The sequence below is a fragment of the Cervus elaphus genome, chromosome 12 (assembly GCF_910594005.1).
Source record: "Cervus elaphus chromosome 12, mCerEla1.1, whole genome shotgun sequence".
In the NCBI taxonomy this organism is placed as follows: Eukaryota; Metazoa; Chordata; class Mammalia; order Artiodactyla; family Cervidae; genus Cervus; species Cervus elaphus.
This window is the reverse complement of record NC_057826.1, coordinates 15,620,564-15,642,297: the sequence shown is the minus strand read 5'-3', so window position 1 is coordinate 15,642,297 and position 21,734 is coordinate 15,620,564. Positions and strand designations below refer to the sequence as shown.

The following is a 21,734-nucleotide window of genomic DNA, read 5'->3' as shown; positions in this document are numbered from 1 at the left end:
CCCATCCTGCCCTGGCAGTGTCTTACCCTCTGTCTCACAGCATGACAGTAGTTTTAACTCTGGCTGCATTTTAGTAACATCATATTTGTGCCACGTGTGCGTGCTAGGCTGCTTCAGTTGTGTCCGACTCTTTGCAACCCCATGGACTGTAGCCTACCAGGCTCCTCTGTCCCTGAGATTCTCCAGGCAAGAATATTGGAATGGGTTGCCATTCCCTCCTCCAGAGGATCTTCCTTACCCAGGGATTGAACCTGTGTCTCCTGCAGCTCCCGCACTGCAGATAGATTCTTTACTGCTGAGCCACGAGGGAAGCCCATTTGTGCCCTAGCCAATCTCAAACTGAAGTCTTGTGCTTGTTAAAAAGCCACCCAAAAAAAAAAAAAAAAAGCCACCCAGATGACTGTCATGTGAATTCATGATTGCAAATTACAGAGAAAAACCATGATCTGATTTAAAAAAGTTAAAATAATTTTGAGACTTTCTGATAATAAGTTGACAGTATTAGGACACTGGCACAGATAGAAGACTGTGGGGAGGAAAAGATAAAATGTTTTGGTGGAGACAGATTTTTCAGTTGATTTTTTTCTATAGATAGAATATCTTGATATTGATTGCATCTGTCTCTTTTTTAAAAGGTCAATACCATAGGTTACATGTTGTATGATTGCATTTATATAACCATTTTGAAATGATAAAATTTTAGAATGGAGAACAGATGAAAGGAAGCCAGAAGTTAGGTAAAAGGTGTGTTCTTATAAAAGGGCAGCATACAGGATCCAGTGGTGATGGGGTTGCTCAGTATCTTGTCTGTGGGTACATGAACCTACACAGTGATAAAATTGTACCAAACTAAATATACACATGCACAAATGAGAATGAGTAAAGCTGGGGAAATTTTAAATAGTGTGTCAAGTGAAAGAAAACTGAATGAAGAACAGAAGCCAGTTTAAATGTGAATGGTTCTTACTTCCTGTGGTTAGAGCCCAACTCTAGTTTAGAAACAATGAGGAACATCTCTTTTTTAAAGAGATTCTTTTTTAATTGTGGAAAATCTATTTATCATGAGCATCTTTTTTGAACCCCCATGAGAACTGAGATGGACTTCTTTCCCTAATATAGTTCAGTGCAAGAAGAAAGAGTCCTGAAGTCTGAGACCAAAGTTGTGGGTTCAGATTTCAACTGTTTAAAGCTCTGACATTGAGCTTGTCACCAAATGGTCTTATCCTGCTCATTTTTATAAACAGGGCTCATATTGTGAACAGTAAGTGTGATTAGATTTGTGGCTACATATACAAACGCAAGTAATTGTTAAAATTTTTCTCTAGAATTCATTTGTCCTGTATCTTTTGTTTTTTCATTGATCTTCCCTAAAGGTTATGGTACTCTGTTCTTTTCTGAGCATGTTCTCGATTCATCTCTCTGCTTCTACCCCAAGATGCCTTCCCTGGCATAATTCCATGTTGAAGCTCTGTAGTATAAATCTCAGGAGTGTGTATGTGTGTGTGTGTGTGTGAATTCAGGACAGAGTATCTGTAGTGCTCTAACCCACTTGTCCTTTCTACTTCTGTAGGGGAAACCCAAGAAGAAGCTTATTGACAGGAAGAACACGGTAACTGATTTTTAAAAGTTGAGAAATTCTTTACCTGTGCCTAATATTTGACCATGCACAGACTAAGCATGATACTTTACATAACCATTTTCAGTTTGACTCAGCTTAAATAGTAACACAAGAATGTTTTCTATTGAAACACTATTCTGCAGCAAACTTTTTATAAACTAAGTTTGGGATTTATATTTTTTAGCTACAAATATGTCATTTCAATGATAGTAGTTGTGTTTGGCTATGTGAGCGAGCCCAAAGTCTTAGTGAGATTTCAAGATCAATCTCAGGCTAAATTCAAAGAAAAGGTTATGTTTTGGCCTTGACATACCTGGGGCATACAGGTATGGGACTTTGTACCATATAGGACTGAGCAGAACTACTTCCTATTTGCCTTGGAACTAGAAGTATGCAAAATATCTGTGGCTCTTAATTTTGGCAGAAGAGAGGAAGGTCTTAGAAGAATGACTGGGATGACCTTGCCCAGCTGAATACCGTAGCCAGAATAAGAACTTTTAACCCTAAATACATACCTTCTGGTTTGAGAGATTGCATACATCCCCTTTATGCTGTTTATCTTCAAAAACCACAATGATGATAAGAAAGAAACTCCTATATCTGGCTTTTTGTTTTACATTTAAGAATTTAAGATAAACTTGGTTTTCTCATCCAAATCTTTTGAAGCATAAATCTGAGTTTTCTTTAAAGGAGGATAATATGATGGCCATTTAATTTAAGGAAAACTGAGAGAAATCAACTTTTATAGTTTCTAAATGAAAGTCATGCTTAGCTTATAATTTTTCTCCAGTTATTAGTCAAGGAATACATTTCATAGATATACTACTGTCAGTTTGGAAATTAGGGGAAAAAACTTCAACAACAAGAATATTTAAATGTTGCTGGGTTTTGTTCTTTCTTTAGGACATTTTATGTGCCATTTAGTACTAGTTTTCTGGTGGTATATAAGCAAATAAAAGGTAGCATATGAAAACCTTATGCTGAAGCATGAAACAAATCTTAATTCATTTAAAAAGATTAAAATTATTAAGAGTATGTTCTTTGACTGCAATGAAATTAGAAATCAATAACAATAGAAAATATCCAAATATTTTGGAATTAAGCAACACATTTCTAACTAATCCATGGGTCAAGGAAGAACTCATGAAGAAAATTCAAAATGATCATAAAAACAGAACATTAAAATATGTGAAATGCTGCTAAAGTACTGTTTGCTTGTGTGTTGGGGGGGCGGCAACGTGCGATTTATAACTTTAATATTTGACTAGGAAACAGAGGACTAGATCACTGATCTAGTGTTCAGTTTTAGGAAACTAGGAAAAGAAGCATGACCAAAAGTAAGTTGAAGAAAGGAAATGATAAAGGGCAGATCAATTAAATACAAGACAAACAATAAAGAAAATAAAATCCAATAGCAGAATTGATAAACTCTTAAGTAGATTTATCTAGAAAAAAGAGAAAACACCGATTACCAGTGTCAGAGAGTAAAGTGGGGCTATCACTACGGATCCTACACTGATTACCAGTGTCAGAGAGTGAAGTGGGGCTATCACTACGGATCCTACACTGATTACCAGTGTCAGAGAGTGAAGTGGGGCTATCACTACGGATCCTACACTGATTACCAGTGTCAGAGAGTGAAGTGGGGCTATCACTATCACTACGGATCCTACACTGATTACCAGTGTCAGAGAGTGAAGTGGGGCTATCACTACGGATCCTACACTGATTACCAGTGTCAGAGAGTGAAGTGGGGCTATCACTACGGATCCTACACTGATTACCAGTGTCAGAGAGTGAAGTGGGGCTATCACTACGGATCCTACACTGATTACCAGTGTCAGAGAGTGAAGTGGGGCTATCACTACGGATCCTACACTGATTACCAGTGTCAGAGAGTGAAGTGGGGCTATCACTATCACTACGGATCCTATACTGATTACCAGTGTCAGAGAGTGAAGTGGGGCTATCACTACGGATCCTACACTGATTACCAGTGTCAGAGAGTGAAGTGGGGCTATCACTATCACTATGGATCCTACACTGATTACCAGTGTCAGATAGTAAAGTGGGGCTATCACTACGGATCCTACACTGATTACCAGTGTCAGATAGTAAAGTGGGGCTATCACTACGGATCCTCCACTGATTACCAGTATTAGGTAGTAAAGTGGGGCTATCACTATGGATCCTACACTGATTACCAATGTCAGATAGTAAAGTGGGGCTATCACTATGGATCCTACAGACATGAAAAGGATGCTATGGGAATATTATTATTATTAACAACCTTATTTCACTACTTTGACAACCTGAATGAAATGTCTGAACTCCCTGTGGGGAGAGAACTCTTAGTAAAACTGACACAAGCTGAAATAGAAATTTTGAATAGCCCTATGCTTAATCAGAATATTGAATTTATTAAAAAAAAGAAAACTTTCCTACAAAGCACACTGCAAGTCATTTCACTGATGAATTGTATCAATATTTGAGGAAGAATATATACCATTCTTAAAGAAATTCTTTCCAAAAAAAAAGGCAAGGATACTTCCCAATTCATTTTATGATACCAGAAGAGTATGGCATGAAAACTTGACAAAAACATTTAAAAAAACTATAGGCTAATATCTACATGAACATAAACATAAAATTTCTTAAAAGAATAATAGCAAATAGAGTTGATTAGTGTATATAAAGGATAATACAGATGGCTAAAGTGAGATTTTCCCCAGTAAGGCACAGTTGGTTTAAGGTTTGAGAATTAGTCAATTTAATTTACCATATATTAAATAAAGGGGAAAAAAACCAATGATCATTTTATTAGCTGCAAAAAAACCCCAAACAACCCACATATGTTGAATTGGTGAAATTAAATACATGTTATGAGAAAAATTCTTAGTAAATCAGGCATAGAAGAGAGCTTCAATCTGATAAAGGCCTTCTATGAAAAGCCTATTTCTAATGTCAAATATTGAAGGCTTTACCCCTATGATTAGTAATTAGGCAAGATGTCTGCTCTCACCACTTGTATTTCCTTTATGGTAGAGTTCCTAAATAGTACAGTAAAACGAGGGATAGGAAAAGAAATAAGAGGTATACAGATTAGAAAGGAAGAGATTAAAATCTTTTCTCTTAGATGACATGATCAGGTTAGTAGAAATTCTAAGGCATATACAGAATGAGTATAAGAACTTAAAAGTGCGCTTAGCAAGGTCTTGGGATATAAGGTCAAAATTCTTAGGGATAAATTTTACAACTATGCTTAATATCTATATATAAAAAGCTCCTGAATGTAACTTAAAGAGACTAAAGAAGATCTCAATAAGTACAGTGATATGTCGTGTTCATGGTTTAGAAAACTTAATATAAGTATTCATTCTCCACAAAATGATCTAATGAATATTGTAGTAATTTTTTTGGTAGTAATTGACTAACTATTTTTCTTTTCAGTGTATATAAAAATGCAGAGGAGTTAGATATCCAAAGTAATCTTGAGAAAGACCTAAAGTACCTGACTTAAAGGAATATTATGCTGTAGTAATGAAAACTTACAAATTTATCAGTGAAACAGAATAAAAAGCCCAGAAATGGGCCCTTATGACTTTAAACAAGAGGCCTAAAGTAATCCAATGGGGAAAGGAAACTTGGAAACTTTTTAACAGATGGGGCTGAAACTGCATATTGTATTTTAAAAAATGAACCTCAACCTCTATTGCTCACAAAAATTATAGGTGATTCATAGACATATACATAAAAAATATTGCTATAAAACTTTGTGAGTGAAAATATCTTTGTAACTTTGGGCTTGGCAGAAGTTTTTAGATATGACACAGAAAGCAGTAAGCAAAAAGGAAAAAAATGGTAAGTTAAATTTCCTCAATATTAAAAATTTTGTTTATTAAAAATACTTTTAAGAAAATTGTTAGGCAAGCCATAGTTTTGATCCATCTCAAAAATATGCTAATAAATGAGTTCATACTGTATGATTCTGTTTTTATGAAGTTCTAGGACAGGTAATCCAAAATGTGATGAAAAAATTCAGAACAGTTTCCTTGAGGAGTATGAGAGAGGGGTTTACTAGGAAGGAATGTGAGGACTTTCTGAGGGGAGAGAATGTTAGAATTTGGGTTGCATAGCTCTAGGTCTCATCAAATGGACATACGGACATTTAATATTTGGAAATTTCACTGTACATCATTTTTAGCTTACAGAAAAGAGAAGGGAAAAAGTTCAAAGCCCTATAAAACAAATATGGACCTCTAGATCCCAATAATTTCATCGTTTAAGTGTTTAGGAGTGAAGTACACTGATGTCTTTGTGCAACTTTGATAGGCTTAAAAAATTAAGTGGATTGATATTTGGATAGAAATAGAGAAAGTTAAATATATATGTGATGAAATAAATATAGTAAAATATTCATTGTAGAAACTGGCCAGTGGGTATACGGATGTTCACTGTATTAATTCTATTTAAATATTTCATAAAATGTTAGAAAGATAAAAGGAAATAGATGTAGGTAAAAGCTATTACAATTTATTTATAAGGAGTTCAATTGTTTGTTAACTCAAAAGCATTTATAGTAGGTTGGGTGTATGCTGAGCAATCTCAGACGTGTCACAGACCAGAGAGAGAAGATAAGCCTGGGCCTTGCCCTCAGAGAGCCATGCGTACAGTTCTGGCTCTTCCCCCGGTGCTCCCTGCCTCCATGCCTTGTAACGGTGGTGATTTGTATGTCTGTTCAGGGTTCCTTAGAAGCTTATAGTTGTTATTTTAAACATCAGATTTTTAAAATTTTCTTTATTGTTTAATTATCTAAAACCATTTTTACAACTGTGTGGAGGGGGGGCAGGCTAACATTCAGTTGTTGAGATGATGATAAACTGGGGTTGAACAATTTTTACAAGTTTGTTAATTTGCTTCCCTTTTCTGCCCCCAGTGTCAGGACATGTCCAGTTCTTAGCTCAATTTCCTGCTCTAGAGAGGAGGCCTTCAAAATATTTATATCCAGACCATCCAACCAGAAATCCCTAGAAGTCTTAACCAGACTAGAAGACACAGCCTTTCCATCATACTCAGGGACTGAAAACTCCTAGGGGAATGACGATGAATTATGACCTCAAAGTGGCCCTCAACCTTTTGGTACCAGGGACGGGTTTTGTGGAAGACGATTTTTGCATAGGTGGGGTAGAGGGATTGTTTTGGGATGATTCTGGTGCATTGCATTTATTGTGCACTTTGTTTCTATTGTCATTATGTCGGCCCCACCCCAGATCATCAGGCATTAGATCCCTGAGATTGGGGAGCCCTGTTCTAAAGAGTTCACAAGGAAGAGAGTTCAGAGCCAACCAGTTAGATCCTGAGTTCTGGGTGCACAGCATTGGCTGCCTGCTTTCCAACACTAATGTGGACACGTCTTTTCTGACTTGGTGACTCGGGAACCCTGTCTCTCTTTGGTGACCTGGATTTCTCTGCCTGTCTTATACTCTGCCCGGTCCTTGTCTGGAGGGCTGATGATGCCTGTCACTTCCCTAATTTTATGATTTTCCTGATGCCTAATGTAGCTGTGGCCATCCCTCTCCGCATCCATGACCTGACTGAATTTGGCCTTGTCCCCCATCTGCTGCCTTTCCCTTGTCCGTGCCTCTCACCCTAACTCCTGACCTGTGCTCAACACCTGGGGAGTCCTTGCCACCTCTCCCCAGCTCCCCCCGTGACTCAGCGTGCTCCAAGAGAGACGTCCCTCCCATTGGGGTGCTTGAGACTTGATGCGTCCCGAGATCCCGGTGACTTTTCACAAGGACGCTCTCTGCCCGTGAGTCTCATTCAGGTCTGTGCTGCTCTCGTCACAGATTATCAGCTCTTCCTCTCCTCAACAGCTGCTACATCTGTATTCATTAAATATTGCCTACTTCAAAAGAATGTTTGTATCATTCTAAGTTATAATGAATAAATAATAAGTACACCTCTAGCCATCCCTCAGCTTAAGAACTGAAGTGTTACCAGTATCTCAAGTCATTCTTAAGGCTTGGGTGTTAAGTAGCACTTTATGATCTCTGCACTGAGTAGTCAGCTTATATCATTGGATAGATAAAAATGCTTAACCGTTGTCTTCAGACGTATTTTTGTTCAGAACATTTAACAAATTCAGATAGGCCATTAGTGAAATTTTAATGTAGATTCCAATATTCCCATTTATCGGCCAGACATTTCAGAACTCACTAGAGAAACCATGCCCGGTCTGACATCATGACAGAGTTCTGTCAAGCTTAGTCTTGGAATAAAAGAACTTCCTGAAAGTTCTAGCTGCCATGTTTTTTCCTCACAGAATGGTGGTTGATGGAACACCAGAACTGAAGGTAGAGAGTATGAATTCAAGGGCCAAGCTGCACGCTGCTCTCTATGAGAGGAAGCTCCTGTCTCTGGAGGTGCGAAAACGTAGACGACGGAGTGGCAGATTAAGGGCAATGAGGCCAAAATACCCAGGTACCTGCCGGGGAGCCTTCACCAAGCTCCATTATCTATGTCCTGTCAGACTGATGTAATCAGCTTCTTAACTAGTACTTAATGAATCAGGACTTTCCTGATCACATACACTTTTATATATATATGTACATATACACTCTTCCTCTAAAACTCATTTCAAAAAGATCAGTTTTTTAAAGCTTCCATGCTATAATATTTGTATTGAAGACTATCCGAAGCACACACATATTGGCTTTTGCTCTTATTCCAGCATCATTTTGCTACCTGATACTTAGCTTAAGTTCAATGGAACCCCCGAGCATTCTTATTTGGGTTTTTCATGATTAGGTATGAAGTCAAATTTATCCTTTGGCATTTGCTGAATGGTGTAAGTATTTTAAACACAAACAGAAAAGGGAGAATTTCTTTCTCTCCCAGAATCTCCCATGTTATAGATCTATTTGTCACTGACAAATTGACTTCTCTTTCTCTCTCTTTCTTTTGTTTGTTGAGTGCCTGTGTCAGGCACATTAGTTACTGCAGTTTCACTGACAAATAAAAAGCTATGGTCCTTGTCCTCAAAGACCTGCCAAAGCAGTGAAGGAGGAGAATGGATAAACATAGGATGGAAAGATATTCCCCTGCTCTGTGTACCTCCATGAAAAGCATCCCTCTAAAAACTTAACACCCTCTAGAGATCACTAAAATGTTTTCTGCCTAGAGATGTGAGAGAGCCATTGGTATTGTGATGAGAAACATCATCTCTAATGAAGATCGTTAGGTTTTTAGAAGGTAGAAGATTGGAGAGGGATGTGTGTATGCTGTTAACTGTGCATTATTTGCCATCTGATTTAGAAATGGGTTTTTACTAATAGGATAAAAGGAAGGTATTGGGAGAGAGGAAAATTTAATCCTTTTTTCAGCAACATTAGTGATTCTTCGCATTTAGTGATTACCCAACCAGCTGAAATGAATGTTAAAACTGAGACAGAGAGTGAAGAAGAGGAAGAAGTTGCATTAGACAATGAAGATGAAGAACAGGAAGCTTACCAGGAGGAGTCTGCAGGGTCCCTTGGAGAAAATCAAGCCAAATATACACCCTCACTGACTGTTATGATAGAAAATTCACCCAAAGAAAACCCCATGAAGGTTCCTGAGTGGAATAACAAAGGTGAACAATGCTGCAAAATCGAAACTCAGGAGCCAGAGCCTAAATTTAACCTGATGCAGATCCTGCAAGATAATGGCAATCTTAGGTATGTATCTTTCCTAATTATTCTAGTAAAATTGAAATCATCTCATTTGTACTGTGTACCAGGGTATTGTGCTGGTGGCTTTATAGCCATTTTTCATTTTTTATGCACAGGATTCCTGTGAATTAATGAATGTGATTTGATATTATTATTATCAAGGAAACTGGGCCTTAGAGAAGTTGCTTGTCCAAGGTCTAGAGCTATGAATCAAACCCAGCTCTTACTAGCTCAACAAATATTTTGGGGTTTTGGTGTCAGTGATTAAAAGTACAAGGTGACCCAAGACAAGGAGCTCAAATCAGCTCATGGCCTAGTGTGGGGACACTTAAAGAGAGGGGGCTGTGACCTCACTATGGACAAAGGGCTCTTAGGACCCAGGAAAGGAGTGACTGGTCTTGCCTGGGAGGGCTGGAGAGATGTTAGGGAGGAGACAAGATCTGAACCAGGACTTGATGGATGAGTAGGCTTTCAGGATTTGGGAGGTGACAGTTAAGTGTGGGAGTGCTAGTAGAGGGAATAAGGGCACAGAGGGATGATAGTAAGTCATTCATTCAGTCCCTGACAAATGTTTATTGAGTACCTGCTCTATATCAGGAATTGTGCCAGACTGTATAATGTTACAGTAGAGACCAAGGCAGGCTCTTGAAACTCGCAGTCTAGTGGGGAAGGCTGACAGGAAACAAGGTAATTTCAGGCAATAGGAAGTGCTGTGTAGGCAATAAGATAAGGTGCGGTATTAGAGTGTAATAGAGCAGAAAGTTTCTTTAGATTATGGTGCTTCGGACATGGAGAGGTAACCTTTAGGGTGAGTCCTGAATGATGAGGAGGAGTAGGTCATGTGAATATCAGGCGGCAGAATATTCCAGGCAGAACAGCAAGTATAAAAACCCTGCAATTGAAATGAGCTTGGCAAGTCTGAGGAACATAGATTAGTGGTGTGGAGTTATGTGGAGAAAAGGGTGTGGTAAGAAGTGAGACTAAAAAGTTGGATGTCATTTGACCATAAAGGGACATAGAGGAGCCTGGACTTTTTTCTAGATGGATAATTTTTAAGCAGATGTATGATATGGTCAGATCTTGATTTAGGAAGTAAATTCTGGTCACACTGTGGGATAGTGATTGATAAGAGGAGAACTAAGGGTAAAGATTGAAGGCAGGAGGAGAAGGGGATGACAGAGGATGAGATGGTTGGATAGCATCAACGACTCAATGGACATGAGTTTGAGCAAGCTCTGGGAGATGATGAAGGACAGGGAAACCTGGTGTGCTGCAGTCCATGGGGTCGAAAAGAGTCAAACACGACTGAACAACAGCAAAGGATAGAGCACTGAGTTAGGGGCTGTTCAAGTAGTCCAGAGCGGGGAAGATGAAGGCCCTATCAGAGCGATGGCTGTAGGAGTGAAGAGGATGGGATGGAGTTAATGAAACTTGCAAGTTGAAGTTGCTAGGACTTGGTCTTTGTGGATGTAAGAACCCCACAGAGACTAAATTTTTGCAAATTTGGTCATGTGATATTGCAGCCAGTCAATATAAGGAGCACAGGAGTTGGTTTCATGATAAAAATAATGTGTTTTGTTTGGGACACAGTGAGGTGGAAGAGCTCTGGGGTGAAGATGTTCAGTAGATAGGTGAAAATACAGCTTTGTAAGTCAGAGTTGAATAGGACTGTACAGCTTCAGAGTGGATGAACTTGTTCATTTCAGTTTAGTTCAGTAAACATGGACAAGGAGAAAAGGAAGAGAAATGAGGCCTGGAGAAAACCAACATTCTATAGTAAGAGATCAAGAAATAGCAATTAGAGAGATAGCTATAAAACTGGGAGGAGGCAGGGTGGTAAAAGCTACAAGATGAGAGTTTCAAGCTAAAGAGTGAGTGCCTCAGACAGCCCAGTTTAGAATGAGGCCTCGGAACAGTCTCTTGCATTTATGACGTGGGTGTGGACTTTGTGGATAGAAGAGAAACTGTGAGCTGAGTTTGAATGAAATGAAAGGAAGGTGAGAACTCATCAGAGAGCAAGCAAGAGAAAAAAGATTTCTTAAGATAGGGATTCTGGAGCTGATTTATAGATTAGGGGGAGGATTTGATGGTAAAAGAAGTAGAGATACAGAAATGGATATATTGTCATATAGGAAGGTGGAAAGAGGCCAGTGGAGGGGTGCCTCACCCTCTAAGTCAGAAAGAAAGGACTAGGCGTGCGTACATGCCCAGTCATGTCCAACTCTTTGTGACCCCATGGACTGCAGCCCACCAGGCTCCTTTGTCCATGGAATTGTACAGGCAAAAATACTGGAGTGGGTTGCCATTTCCTACCCCAGGGGATTCTTTACCACTGAGCCACCTGGGAAGCCCCTAAAGCACTGTGGCTTGAATGCAGTAATTAGAAGTTAAAGAGTCAGGAAGTGTAGGTGTTCATGCATGATGGCCTTTATTTTCTAAACCGCAAGGCTGGAGGGCGATACTGGTGTTTAAGGGGCTGGAGGGTAGGGTTGAGGTTTGGAGTGGTGTGTGGAGGATGAGAGGGGTCCCATTGGTGGAGAGCACACTCAGCTCTATCAGAAGATTTGGCTGTGACTTCACTGGTTACCAACTGACTGTGTGATCACGGGCAAATCAGAGTGTCTCCGTTTTCTTTTCCGTTAGGCCAAGTTATCAGGTTAGACATAGACAGGTTTTTCAGACTGTGCTCTCTAGAGGGGAAAGAAGAATCCACTGAATTGAAATGGAACATTTCAAAACCACTGAGTTATATTCTAAGGTCCTTTTTAGCAGTAACATTCTACTTAGATGTTGTAGAAATAAATTAGTTATTCCTAAATCTCACACATCGCACTTTCAATGAGTAAGCTGTTATAATTGCAGGGCGTGTTCGTATAAATCATGATTTTCAAACTCTGTTCCCCCGAGCTGCCTCTCATTCTATGGGGCATCTCAGTGGCTACTGAGGGATCTGGGGGTGGTCCATGGCAAGGCTTCAAGACTCCAAGCCCCAGCCCACTAGTTGTATACTTTGTATACTGAGGATCTACAAAGGCTTTTATGTTTTAAAAATAGATTTCTCCAATGTAAATCATTCTAGCTTTTTGGCTGGTTTGTTGCAGATTTCTAGCTGACCAGTATCTCTAATACCTTAGGGGACAACCTCAGGATTAACATCTCACAGATCTCTGTAGTAAGATTTGCTGCTGTTGTTTCGTTACGAAGTCATCACCGACTCTTTTGTGACCCCATGGAAGTTATCTTAGTGAGGTTTTTAGAAAAGGAAAAAACTCAATACTTGTTCATTTGATTTGCAACAATGATTTGCCACAAAATAATGATTGAAATCGCATCTTCCAAGCAATAATTCCCATATCCAAAGACCTCTGTATTTTAATATTAGAGGAATAATCAATAAAATTGGGTATTCTACATTTGCAGGTATCTGAAACATGACACTCGTAGCTCATTATATTGCAAGTGAATTTGTTGGCCAAAGTGGAGAGGTTTTTTGTTTGTTTTTTTCCCTTCACTTTGACTTGAAAATAATTTGTTGTGGAGGGAAAATTTATGGGAATGGTTGAGAGGAAAGTGATACATGGTCTCCAGAGCAAGGATTTTAAGTGTGGCCTTGATGAGAAACATTTGAAAATACACATTTCAAAATCATATTGTGCTCCCCTAAGCTGTTCTTACTAGTGACAAAGGTGCAGCTTTATATTTCATGTTCTGAAGAGCTTGAAAAGCAAATCTACCTCTGTCCCTTCCGACACTAACACAGAAGCTAGACATAGACCCTCCTAGGATTTCCAGTTTACTCTGGACCAGTCCTTCGTCCTCACCTTGGGGAACAGTGAGTAGAGAGCATTCAGTGATGGCGAGTGTGAGGAGTGTAAACAGAACTTGTGTTGGGCCCTAATCCTCACTGATGTAATTTTGGCTAGTGTTTCAGAAGGCTGAGCAGCTGAAGTAACCAAAAGCTCTCCTGAAGGAAAACAGATCTGCCGCAGTTTGCAGCTGAAGTGAAAGTCATCAGTGGTTGCTCTGGTACTTCTGTCCGCTGATGGCTGGCTTGGTCAGATTTCCTTGTTGCCTACCTAGGGCCCCCAGCAGAAGTCAGCTGGGCACTTCAGTGGTGTCACTGAGGTGCTCTTTATTGTATGCACACGTTGTCTTTTTCCCACCAAACATCTGGGCTCATCCTAGCCCATCAGTGCCTCTGCACCAGAGTCTGTTGGACCTCACTCATTTGTTCTGGGCTCCAACCACTCCCGTCTTGCAGTTGAGAAAAAAAGCCTGACATTAAAATTTGGTCTTAGAAGTTCCTTCGTAAGATTTATCTCTTTGCTGCTTTGGAGGCTTTCGCACACCCGCAATCAGTTGCCGTAACAAAAGCCATCCTTTTGTAGTAACGGATAAGTATGTTTTTAAGGGCCCATGGCACTAGTGGTAAAGAACCTGCCTGCCAGTTCAGGAGACATAAGAGACGCAGGTTGGATCCCTGGGTTGGGAAGACCCCCTGGAGGAGGGCCTGGCAACCCACTCCAGTATTCTTGTCTGGAGAGTCCCGTGAACAGAGGAGCCAGGCGGGCTACAGTCCATGGGGTCACACAGAGTCGGACATGGCAAAAGTGACTGAACACACAATAACCACAAAGGCAGAAAAACCTTTCTATATTAATACAAAGGTTCTTATGAAAGTTCAGTACTTTCCTATCCACTTCCTTAAGAAAGTTGTTTAAAAGTCCAAAGAGATAAGATTAAAGAGTAGAAAAGATGAATCTCTTTTTCTTGTTTTTTTTTCTCCCCCCATGTGGTAATAATGAGAAAATAAGTAGGATTCTTCATCTCTGGTTCTTTAAATAGAAAAAGCAGAAATCTCATGTGCTGGATAGAAGGAATCTTTATTCAGTGACTGTATGATGGGCTTCATTTTTTGTAGCCATCCTAATAGAAGGATCCTCAAAGGCCACATTGAGAAAGGCAAGCACACATTTGGTTGATGCACCATTCTGTCTCATAACGGTATGTTGTTTTGGATTTCTGTAGCAAAGTGCAGGCCCGAATAGCATTCTCTGCCTATCTCCAGCATGTTCAAATCCGCCTGATGAAAGACAGTGGAGGTCAGACGTTCAGTGCCAGCTGGGCTGCCAAAGAGGATGAACAGATGGTGAGGTTCTTCTTGTTGGGACCTTTTTGCTTTCCCCTTTTTTCTTTCTCTCTCTTCCTTCCCTCTCTTTCTCCCTCACCTCCCTCTTTCTTTCTTTATTCCTTTCTTTCTTTGTTCCCTATTCTAAGGTACAGAACAGTATACTTCTGGAGAAGGAATCCTTCCACAGTGTAGCTTATAGATTTCTCTTACTTTACTGTGAATTAAATCTTGAATCTGGAGCCATGCTCATCGCAATATGTGTTGAGGTGTCAGTTTTCTTCATTCTGAAAATGGAAATTTATTCCTCATTAGACGTCAGGCCTGTGCAAAGCCCTAGAAAAGGATAACAATTTTCAGGGTCCTTTCCCAAGCAGCTTCACATACAATGTGAATTCACATTGCTTCACATACAATTAACTCTTTAAGATGGGCACTGTCATCCCCATTTTGCAGATGCGGAAACAAAGGCCTAGAGAATGGGGGCCTGCCTATTGTCCTGTAGCCCGTATGTGGTGAACCTGGAACTTACACTCAGGTGTTACAGTCGTACTTGATTTGCTCTTGCACCGTTTCCATGGATCAGAAGGCATTTGATTTCTACCCTCAGGGGTGGAGTTAGCTCTTTCAAAGTCAACACTTTACCACGGGCCCTCTGAGAATGTACCATCCTCCAGTTTAACTTTTTTTTTTTTCTTTACTAGTTGTTACTTTATAAATTTCTTAGACTACTGAAAACAAGCTTGTGTGATAATTTTTACTGTGTATTAGTCATTCGAACCTGCCTAAAATTTAATATTCTAGCAAGGTTTTCCTTTTTGGATCAGAATGACAGGAAGCCTCAAGCTCTTTGGAAAGGTCAGTTCTTATAGAAGAAGCAACAGTCATTCTTTACTTTTTTACCATAGACGTCTATCACTGAAAGGAGAGGGACCTCTAAGTCTGAGAAAGCTGTCTCCTTTGGCCAGCTCATGGTGATCCTACTGTAATTTTCAGTTCTCCACATATGAGAGGCATACAATATGCTGGACTTATTATAAAAACCTGATGGATATCCCAGAAAACGATTCGTGAATTTAAAGTAGCCAATACAACCCAGAGATAAAACCTTGTGTGTTGTGAATAATTCTTCAACCATCAGTGGAAAATGTTAGCTCTACTCTTTCCAAGTGGAAAATTGAAACTGCCTTTTTGAGAGTCAGTTTGTCTGCTCCACTGTGAAAAAATAATGTTTTAATATAGCAGCTTAAACCACCCTATAGTAAAGACAGCAGAGTGGAACTATGAAATCCAACCCTCTGGTTATGAGACTATTTCTTTATGTTGGAGTAAATTGGCACCAAAGAACAATGAACCAAAATCAAATTCAAGAAGAAAAGAAAAATATCTCAGAAGAGAATAACCCTTGCAGCTGCTGGCTTAGAATTCACACAGGATTTCAATGGGGCTTTTAATAGGAATATTTAGGATCATCACTGCAGAACTTAGTATAAATTCTGTGCATTCCCAAATGACAATCTATCTAGACAGCAAAACCTTACCCATTACCTGGTGATTGTGACAGTGGTCTTGTTTATGAGGAAGGCAGGTGAAGAATTGCCTTCTCTGATCCAAGTTCAATGATCTGATTGATATGCAGATTTCAAAATCCTTTGCCCCATCTCAAGTGAGATGTATCTCTTCTACCCCTTAATGACTTTTTACTGTGTTCTCCTTGCCAACGCACAACTCTAAAAGCACCCTTATTCTTGGGGAAGACAAAATAAATAAATAAAAAGTTATTGCCTTTCAAGCTTAGTAACAATTCTTTCTGTTTGTCACTAAACGTTTTAAGTCAGGAGTTTCTCCTCTTCACCTTTATTCTTCATTATCCATTCATTTCGTAACCTCTTTGTTCCATTCCCTTTACTGTGCTGAAAGTAGCTGCGGTCCTTTCTCAATTCAGCCTCTTGGAAACCTGTGACGTGGGTACCTTCCTGCCTTGGCTTCCATGACACTGTTTTCTCCTGGGTTTCCTTGTACATTTCTGATATTTCTGTGATGGTTTGTTGTTGGTGTTGGTTGTTTCTTTTCTGATTCTTCCTCCTCTTTCCTTCCTCGAAGTGTCAGTATTTCTGTATTCTTTCTCCCCCTTCTTTTCTTTGATGACTTCCTGTCTTTTCCTAAGCACTTTTCTCTGATTACCCTATTAGAAGTGATGGCTGCAGTTTGGATTATTATAGTACTATGTATATATGAATTGTGGTATTTTACAGCAGTTACTTTATTACGTAGTTATTTGCATACAGACTTGGTTTTGATTTTCTCATTGTCAGCTTAGGAGTATGCTACATTTGTTTTGTTTTGTTTTGTTTTGTTTTGTTCTTGTCTGGCTGTATTCTTCTTATACCTAATATGTTTGCTCTGGGTCTTATTTGTTAAAGAGTATAGTTTACCTCTTCTTATCTCTCTATTGTATAATCCCCTTGTAGCTTGTCTTCTGTTGCTTAGTACAAATGCTTCTTTTTCTCCCCAATGATTCTTTAATTTATAGGAGCTAGTGGTTCGTTTCCTCAAGCGAGCATCAAGTAACCTCCAGCACTCACTGAGGATGGTATTACCCAGTCGGAGACTGGCACTTCTAGAGCGCAGAAGAATCCTGGCCCACCAGCTGGGTGACTTTATCTCTGTGTACAACAAGGTAGGTGGTTCATCCGTTAGTCCTGTGCTCTGGATCACCACCCACTGTCCGAAACAGGCTAGAAGCCTCTGTCCAGCTGGGTGAAGAGGGTCTTTTTCCCTTCTAGCGTCATCGTGTGCTGTGTGTGACAATTATGGGGAGTTGGACCTCACTCCTTAACCCAGCTCATCTGAAAAGCTACTTATTACTTGTGAGGGCCCAGAGGCCATAGTTCACTCTCATCCGGAAGCATATTCCTTTGGAGTGCTGTTGCATCTGAGATGGATCCTGGGCTGTGTGAATTTGCATTGTCATTACTGTGCCTAGAGACAGTGGTGAACTGACTATATGAGATCAAATTTGAACTGTGGATTTAATATAATGACACGGTCTTCTTTCCTGAGAGAGTTATACTTTGCTCTCTAGAACATTTTAGATAGTGACTTCGTTTTACAACCAAGCCCAGAAAATTGACTATTTAGTGAGAATAGTTTGCAAACTATCTTCTATCCATGGTCTTAGAATGCTTTAGAAATGTCATTTTGGAGTGGGAGGAGCTGGGAGTGTGCTCATTTTTCAGATAAGAAATCTGAGGCCTGGAAATTTAAATAGCTTTTGTAAAATGTGTGGAATGGTCAATACAAGGTCAACACAACAAATCCATAGCTACATAGTTACTCTAGCTCTGTTGAGAATTTTGTCTTATATAAGTGAAGAATTTATGCAACTTGGATGCTTCTATAGAAGTGTCTTCCACGTCTGAGCTTTTCTCTTCCTAATTGTAACAAAATACAGTGTCTCTGTTGTCATACTTCAAGTGTGACTGCAGATATCACCAAGGTCTTTTTTTTCACAGCGCTACCTGAGTATATAAGTAAAAACATGATAAAAATTTATGTTTATTCTGCAACTCTGAGTTGGACACTTTAAAATGTTTCATGAAATGATGGCAGAAAATAATATACTAAATTTATAGGTGGCCAAAGGACATTGAAGAAGTGAATGTCTTTTCTATAAAGACAAATTAACCCAACAATAATGAAACCAGATGATGAAGTGTGTATTTATCAGGAGTCAGTTTATCTTGTTTTTCTTTGGGATTGGGGACTGGATAGGAAACAGAACAAATGGCTGAAAAGAAATCAAAGAAGAAACTTGAGGAAGAAGAGGAAGATGGGGTGAATTCGGAAAACTTTCAGGAGTTCATCAGACAAGCAAGGTAGAAGACATCCTTCATTAATAAAATAGTATCTTATTCTGTCTTCCACACTGCCCCATTGAATTCCCAATATTCTCTTGTTTCTAACATGGATGTGAGTACAATCACTTATAAGAAGAAAAAAAGGGTTTCATAGCCTTTGTGTCTCCATATCTCAGCCAATTATTGGCAGTTGTCATGGTTTCAGTTGTCAAAACACTGCTGCTGGGCATCTGTGCTATATTTCTAGACAGCCTTCAAAGTACACACCACTTAAAGTGCTGAGGGAGCACTTTGGAAATTTGAAGTTAGAGGCTTCTTAGTGTTTACTGCATCTGAATTTATTCCTGACCTACTGATGCAGTGGAGATGACCACATTTTGCCTACATTGAGTGGGTTGAGGAGTTGGCAGTTTTTCAGCACTACGAGGGTTATGCCTAATTTATATAAAATAAAACAAGTCCTTCATGCTTAAGGTTAGCCTTTAGGGATTGAAAATAGCAACATTCAGCTCTCTGTCTTAATACAAATTAGCCAAGCCACTTTGTCCATTTACAGTGTGTTTGCAAAGAAAGAAGTAATAAAGGCATTTAATTTTTAATTTTATAAGACTTGTCCTGGGGAGCTTTTTTCTTAAGTAGAGGGCTGTACAAAACCACTAAAATAAAGCATAAACCATTTGTAAATCTGCCTTAATTAGTCTTCAGTCATCGAAGTCCCAGTGGGGAGAAAAGCAGTAGGAAATCAGCTCTTTGTTGATCTATGACATTAATCAGGTGGTGACTTATCAACACCAACATAGTGTGATCTGTGTGTAATACTCTGTATGCACCTAATTATAGCCCCAGGATCATGCGCTTAAACATACAACAAACAAATACATCATTTTATAGGAGTTCATAATTGTGTAATGTTATTTTGTTGACATTCTTAGGTCTTGAGTATGGTTGATAAAGCAAGTATAGAAACAAAGCAAGAAGTAGTTTCTTACCTCAACATTATGAAAATAGAAAAGAAAAAAAGGCTAGATTATGTTCAGAAAATGGCTCTACTTTTAAAGTTAAAACATTAATTTCTAATTCTTCCTGGAGATCTTCAAAATCTCAGAAATATAAAAAAAGAAACTGAAAAGCAACCTTTTAAGAAGTGAAGAGCGTTTCCCCTACCAGGCCTATTTGGCTGCTAAAAATTAGTTATATATACTGTTAACCAATGACATAGACTTGGAGATAAAATATTTTAGAACATATTTACTACTGATTGTGGATTGTGCTGATTGTTGGAAATATGCACTAGCATCGGTTCTTTTGTTACATTTGAGGTGGGACATGGATACACGTGTGTGTGGCAAATTCAGTTTACCCGCAGGAGTCAGGCAAGAAAACATACATTATAAAGTGGGCAGAGGGTAAGACTGGAGGTATAGAGCGGTTTATATTTTGGCCAGCCTTAATCTTTCCCTTTTCTGGGGAGGGCCAAATGAAACACACTGACAGCCCGAGGCACTCACCTGTTTGCACCCTCAGCTTTAGATCTGTATGGTTTCTCGGGTTGCTTTCTGCTGGCTCTCTGCTACTTCGGAGACCTTGGAGTTTACCCTGAGATTCATAGAAGCAGTTTCTGGGCTTGTCAATGCAGTGTATTCTGAAGCTGGGATATAGGTTCTTTGTAATGATGCAGGAGTATTTTGCTTATTTGAAGGTCACTTATCTGGAACATTGACACGCTCCATGAAAAAAATGCAAAAGGCCATTGAGAAGCTGCTACAGGTGTTAAAAAACCCAGACATAATATGCTTACTGCAAGAATTCTAGTAAACAGGTCCTCTTCTGTTTCCTTATGCTTTTCATTTTGTGGGTGTTCATAAAAAGTGCATATAATTTCTATATTTGAAGTTACCTAGAGACTGTTTCAATCTCTATTGTCTAGGTGGTAAGGGAAATCTTCCCTGGATACACTAGTGAATCTCCTTATTTATGACAAAGTGACTCCTTTAGTGAATATACTCCAATTATCTAGAAGTGGTAGGTGGAAAAACTGTCAAGGACCACATAATAAATATTTCAGACTTAGTGAACTCCATGTGGTCTTTATAGCATATTCTTCCTTAAAAATGTATAAGCCATTCTTAGCTGGGAGCCATGCAGGAACAGACACTGGCCAGTTGTGGCCCACAGTCTGTTCCTGGTTGACCCCTGATTTAGAACGTGGCTGTCCGGTAGAACTTCCTATGTTGTAGCTACTGACTACTTGAAACGTGGCTAATGTAACCAAGGAAATGGATCTTTAATTTTAATTCATTTAAATCTAGATAGTTACATATGACTAGTGGCTACCATACTGGACAGTGCAGATTTAGAAAATTCACTGTGAAATAAATAAAACCTTGTTGTGCTTTAAAATTTTCAGACTACTTCATTTATTTTCCTTGTAACTATCTATTAATAGGGAGTTTTGAGCTTGTGCTTTTCATTTCCCCCTTCTTCAGCTTACTCCATTTCCATAATAAAGTCTGATGGAAAGATTTTCCAGAACAGCTTCCTGTTCTGACCATCCTTTTTCTCCCCATTTCAGTGAGGCTGAACTGGAGGAGGTGTTGACTTTTTATACTCAAAAAAACAAGTCTGCGAGTGTCTTCCTGGGGACGCACTCAAAAAGTTCCAAAAACAGCAACAGTTTTTCTGATAGCGGGGCAAAGGGTGGTAAGTATGTTGGTTAATTAATGAAAAATAAGAAGAACAAGTGAAAAAGTGAGATGCACAGAGGAGAACCAAAAATAATATGTCGCCTAAGCACTAATAGACTCCAAGGTGGTGAAATTTTGTAGTTGTGGGGGTGGAAGAATGAGGAAGCCTTGTATTTTTGCCCTAAAAATGGAAGAAGGTTATGTTCTAATTTTTTTTCCCATGAAAATTAACAGTAGAGAGTTGTTTTCAAGGCAAACTAACAACAGCTAACATTTTGTGAGAACTCATGTTACTGTCTATTGAACATGATCTTATTTTGTTACTTGCAAAAACCATATGGATTAGGTGCTATTATAAAACTTCTCTACAGATGAGGAAACAGAGCTGAAAGAGGTGGAGTAGCTTGTTCAGGGCTGCCCAGCACTGTCCAGTGGAGCAGGAATCTGAGTCTTCCTGACCCAAAGCTTGTGCTCTTAATCTCTGTTCTTCTGCTTCTCCTGATGATTATTTCTCACTCTCGTTAAGTTTTTTTTTGCTTCTTCCAGCTTATCACCATTTGCATTTAGGCTATGAGAATTCTTTGTTGTACGGGATTATTCCCACATACCTGGTGGGATGTCTCATATCCTTAGTCACAAGCCCTAAATGCTACTGTCTTCCTTCAGTCATTGTGATAAGCCAGTGTTCCCACACATTTCAAAAATTTCTCACTGCTGGGGAACTCCAGGATT

The 21,734-nt window shown here is 39.2% G+C and overlaps 1 protein-coding gene across 14 annotated transcripts in view; it reads left to right on the top strand.

Moving 5' to 3' along the window:
- The window catches only part of TTLL5 (tubulin tyrosine ligase like 5), a 307,882-nt gene that overhangs the window by 96,529 nt on the left and 189,619 nt on the right, over positions 1-21,734 (top strand). For 9 of the 14 annotated variants that reach the window (XM_043920806.1, XM_043920805.1, XM_043920811.1 and 6 more), the window contains 7 exons: positions 1,571-1,609; positions 7,944-8,101; positions 9,030-9,336; positions 14,359-14,479; positions 16,992-17,138; positions 18,233-18,336; positions 20,891-21,018. In XM_043920806.1, coding sequence (XP_043776741.1) covers positions 1,571-1,609; positions 7,944-8,101; positions 9,030-9,336; positions 14,359-14,479; positions 16,992-17,138; positions 18,233-18,336; positions 20,891-21,018 — 1,004 coding nt within the window. The remainder of the gene's footprint in view (positions 1-1,570; positions 1,610-7,943; positions 8,102-9,029; positions 9,337-14,358; positions 14,480-16,991; positions 17,139-18,232; positions 18,337-20,890; positions 21,019-21,734) is intronic. The other 5 variants (XM_043920814.1, XM_043920812.1, XM_043920816.1 and 2 more) reach the window with 2 other exon arrangements.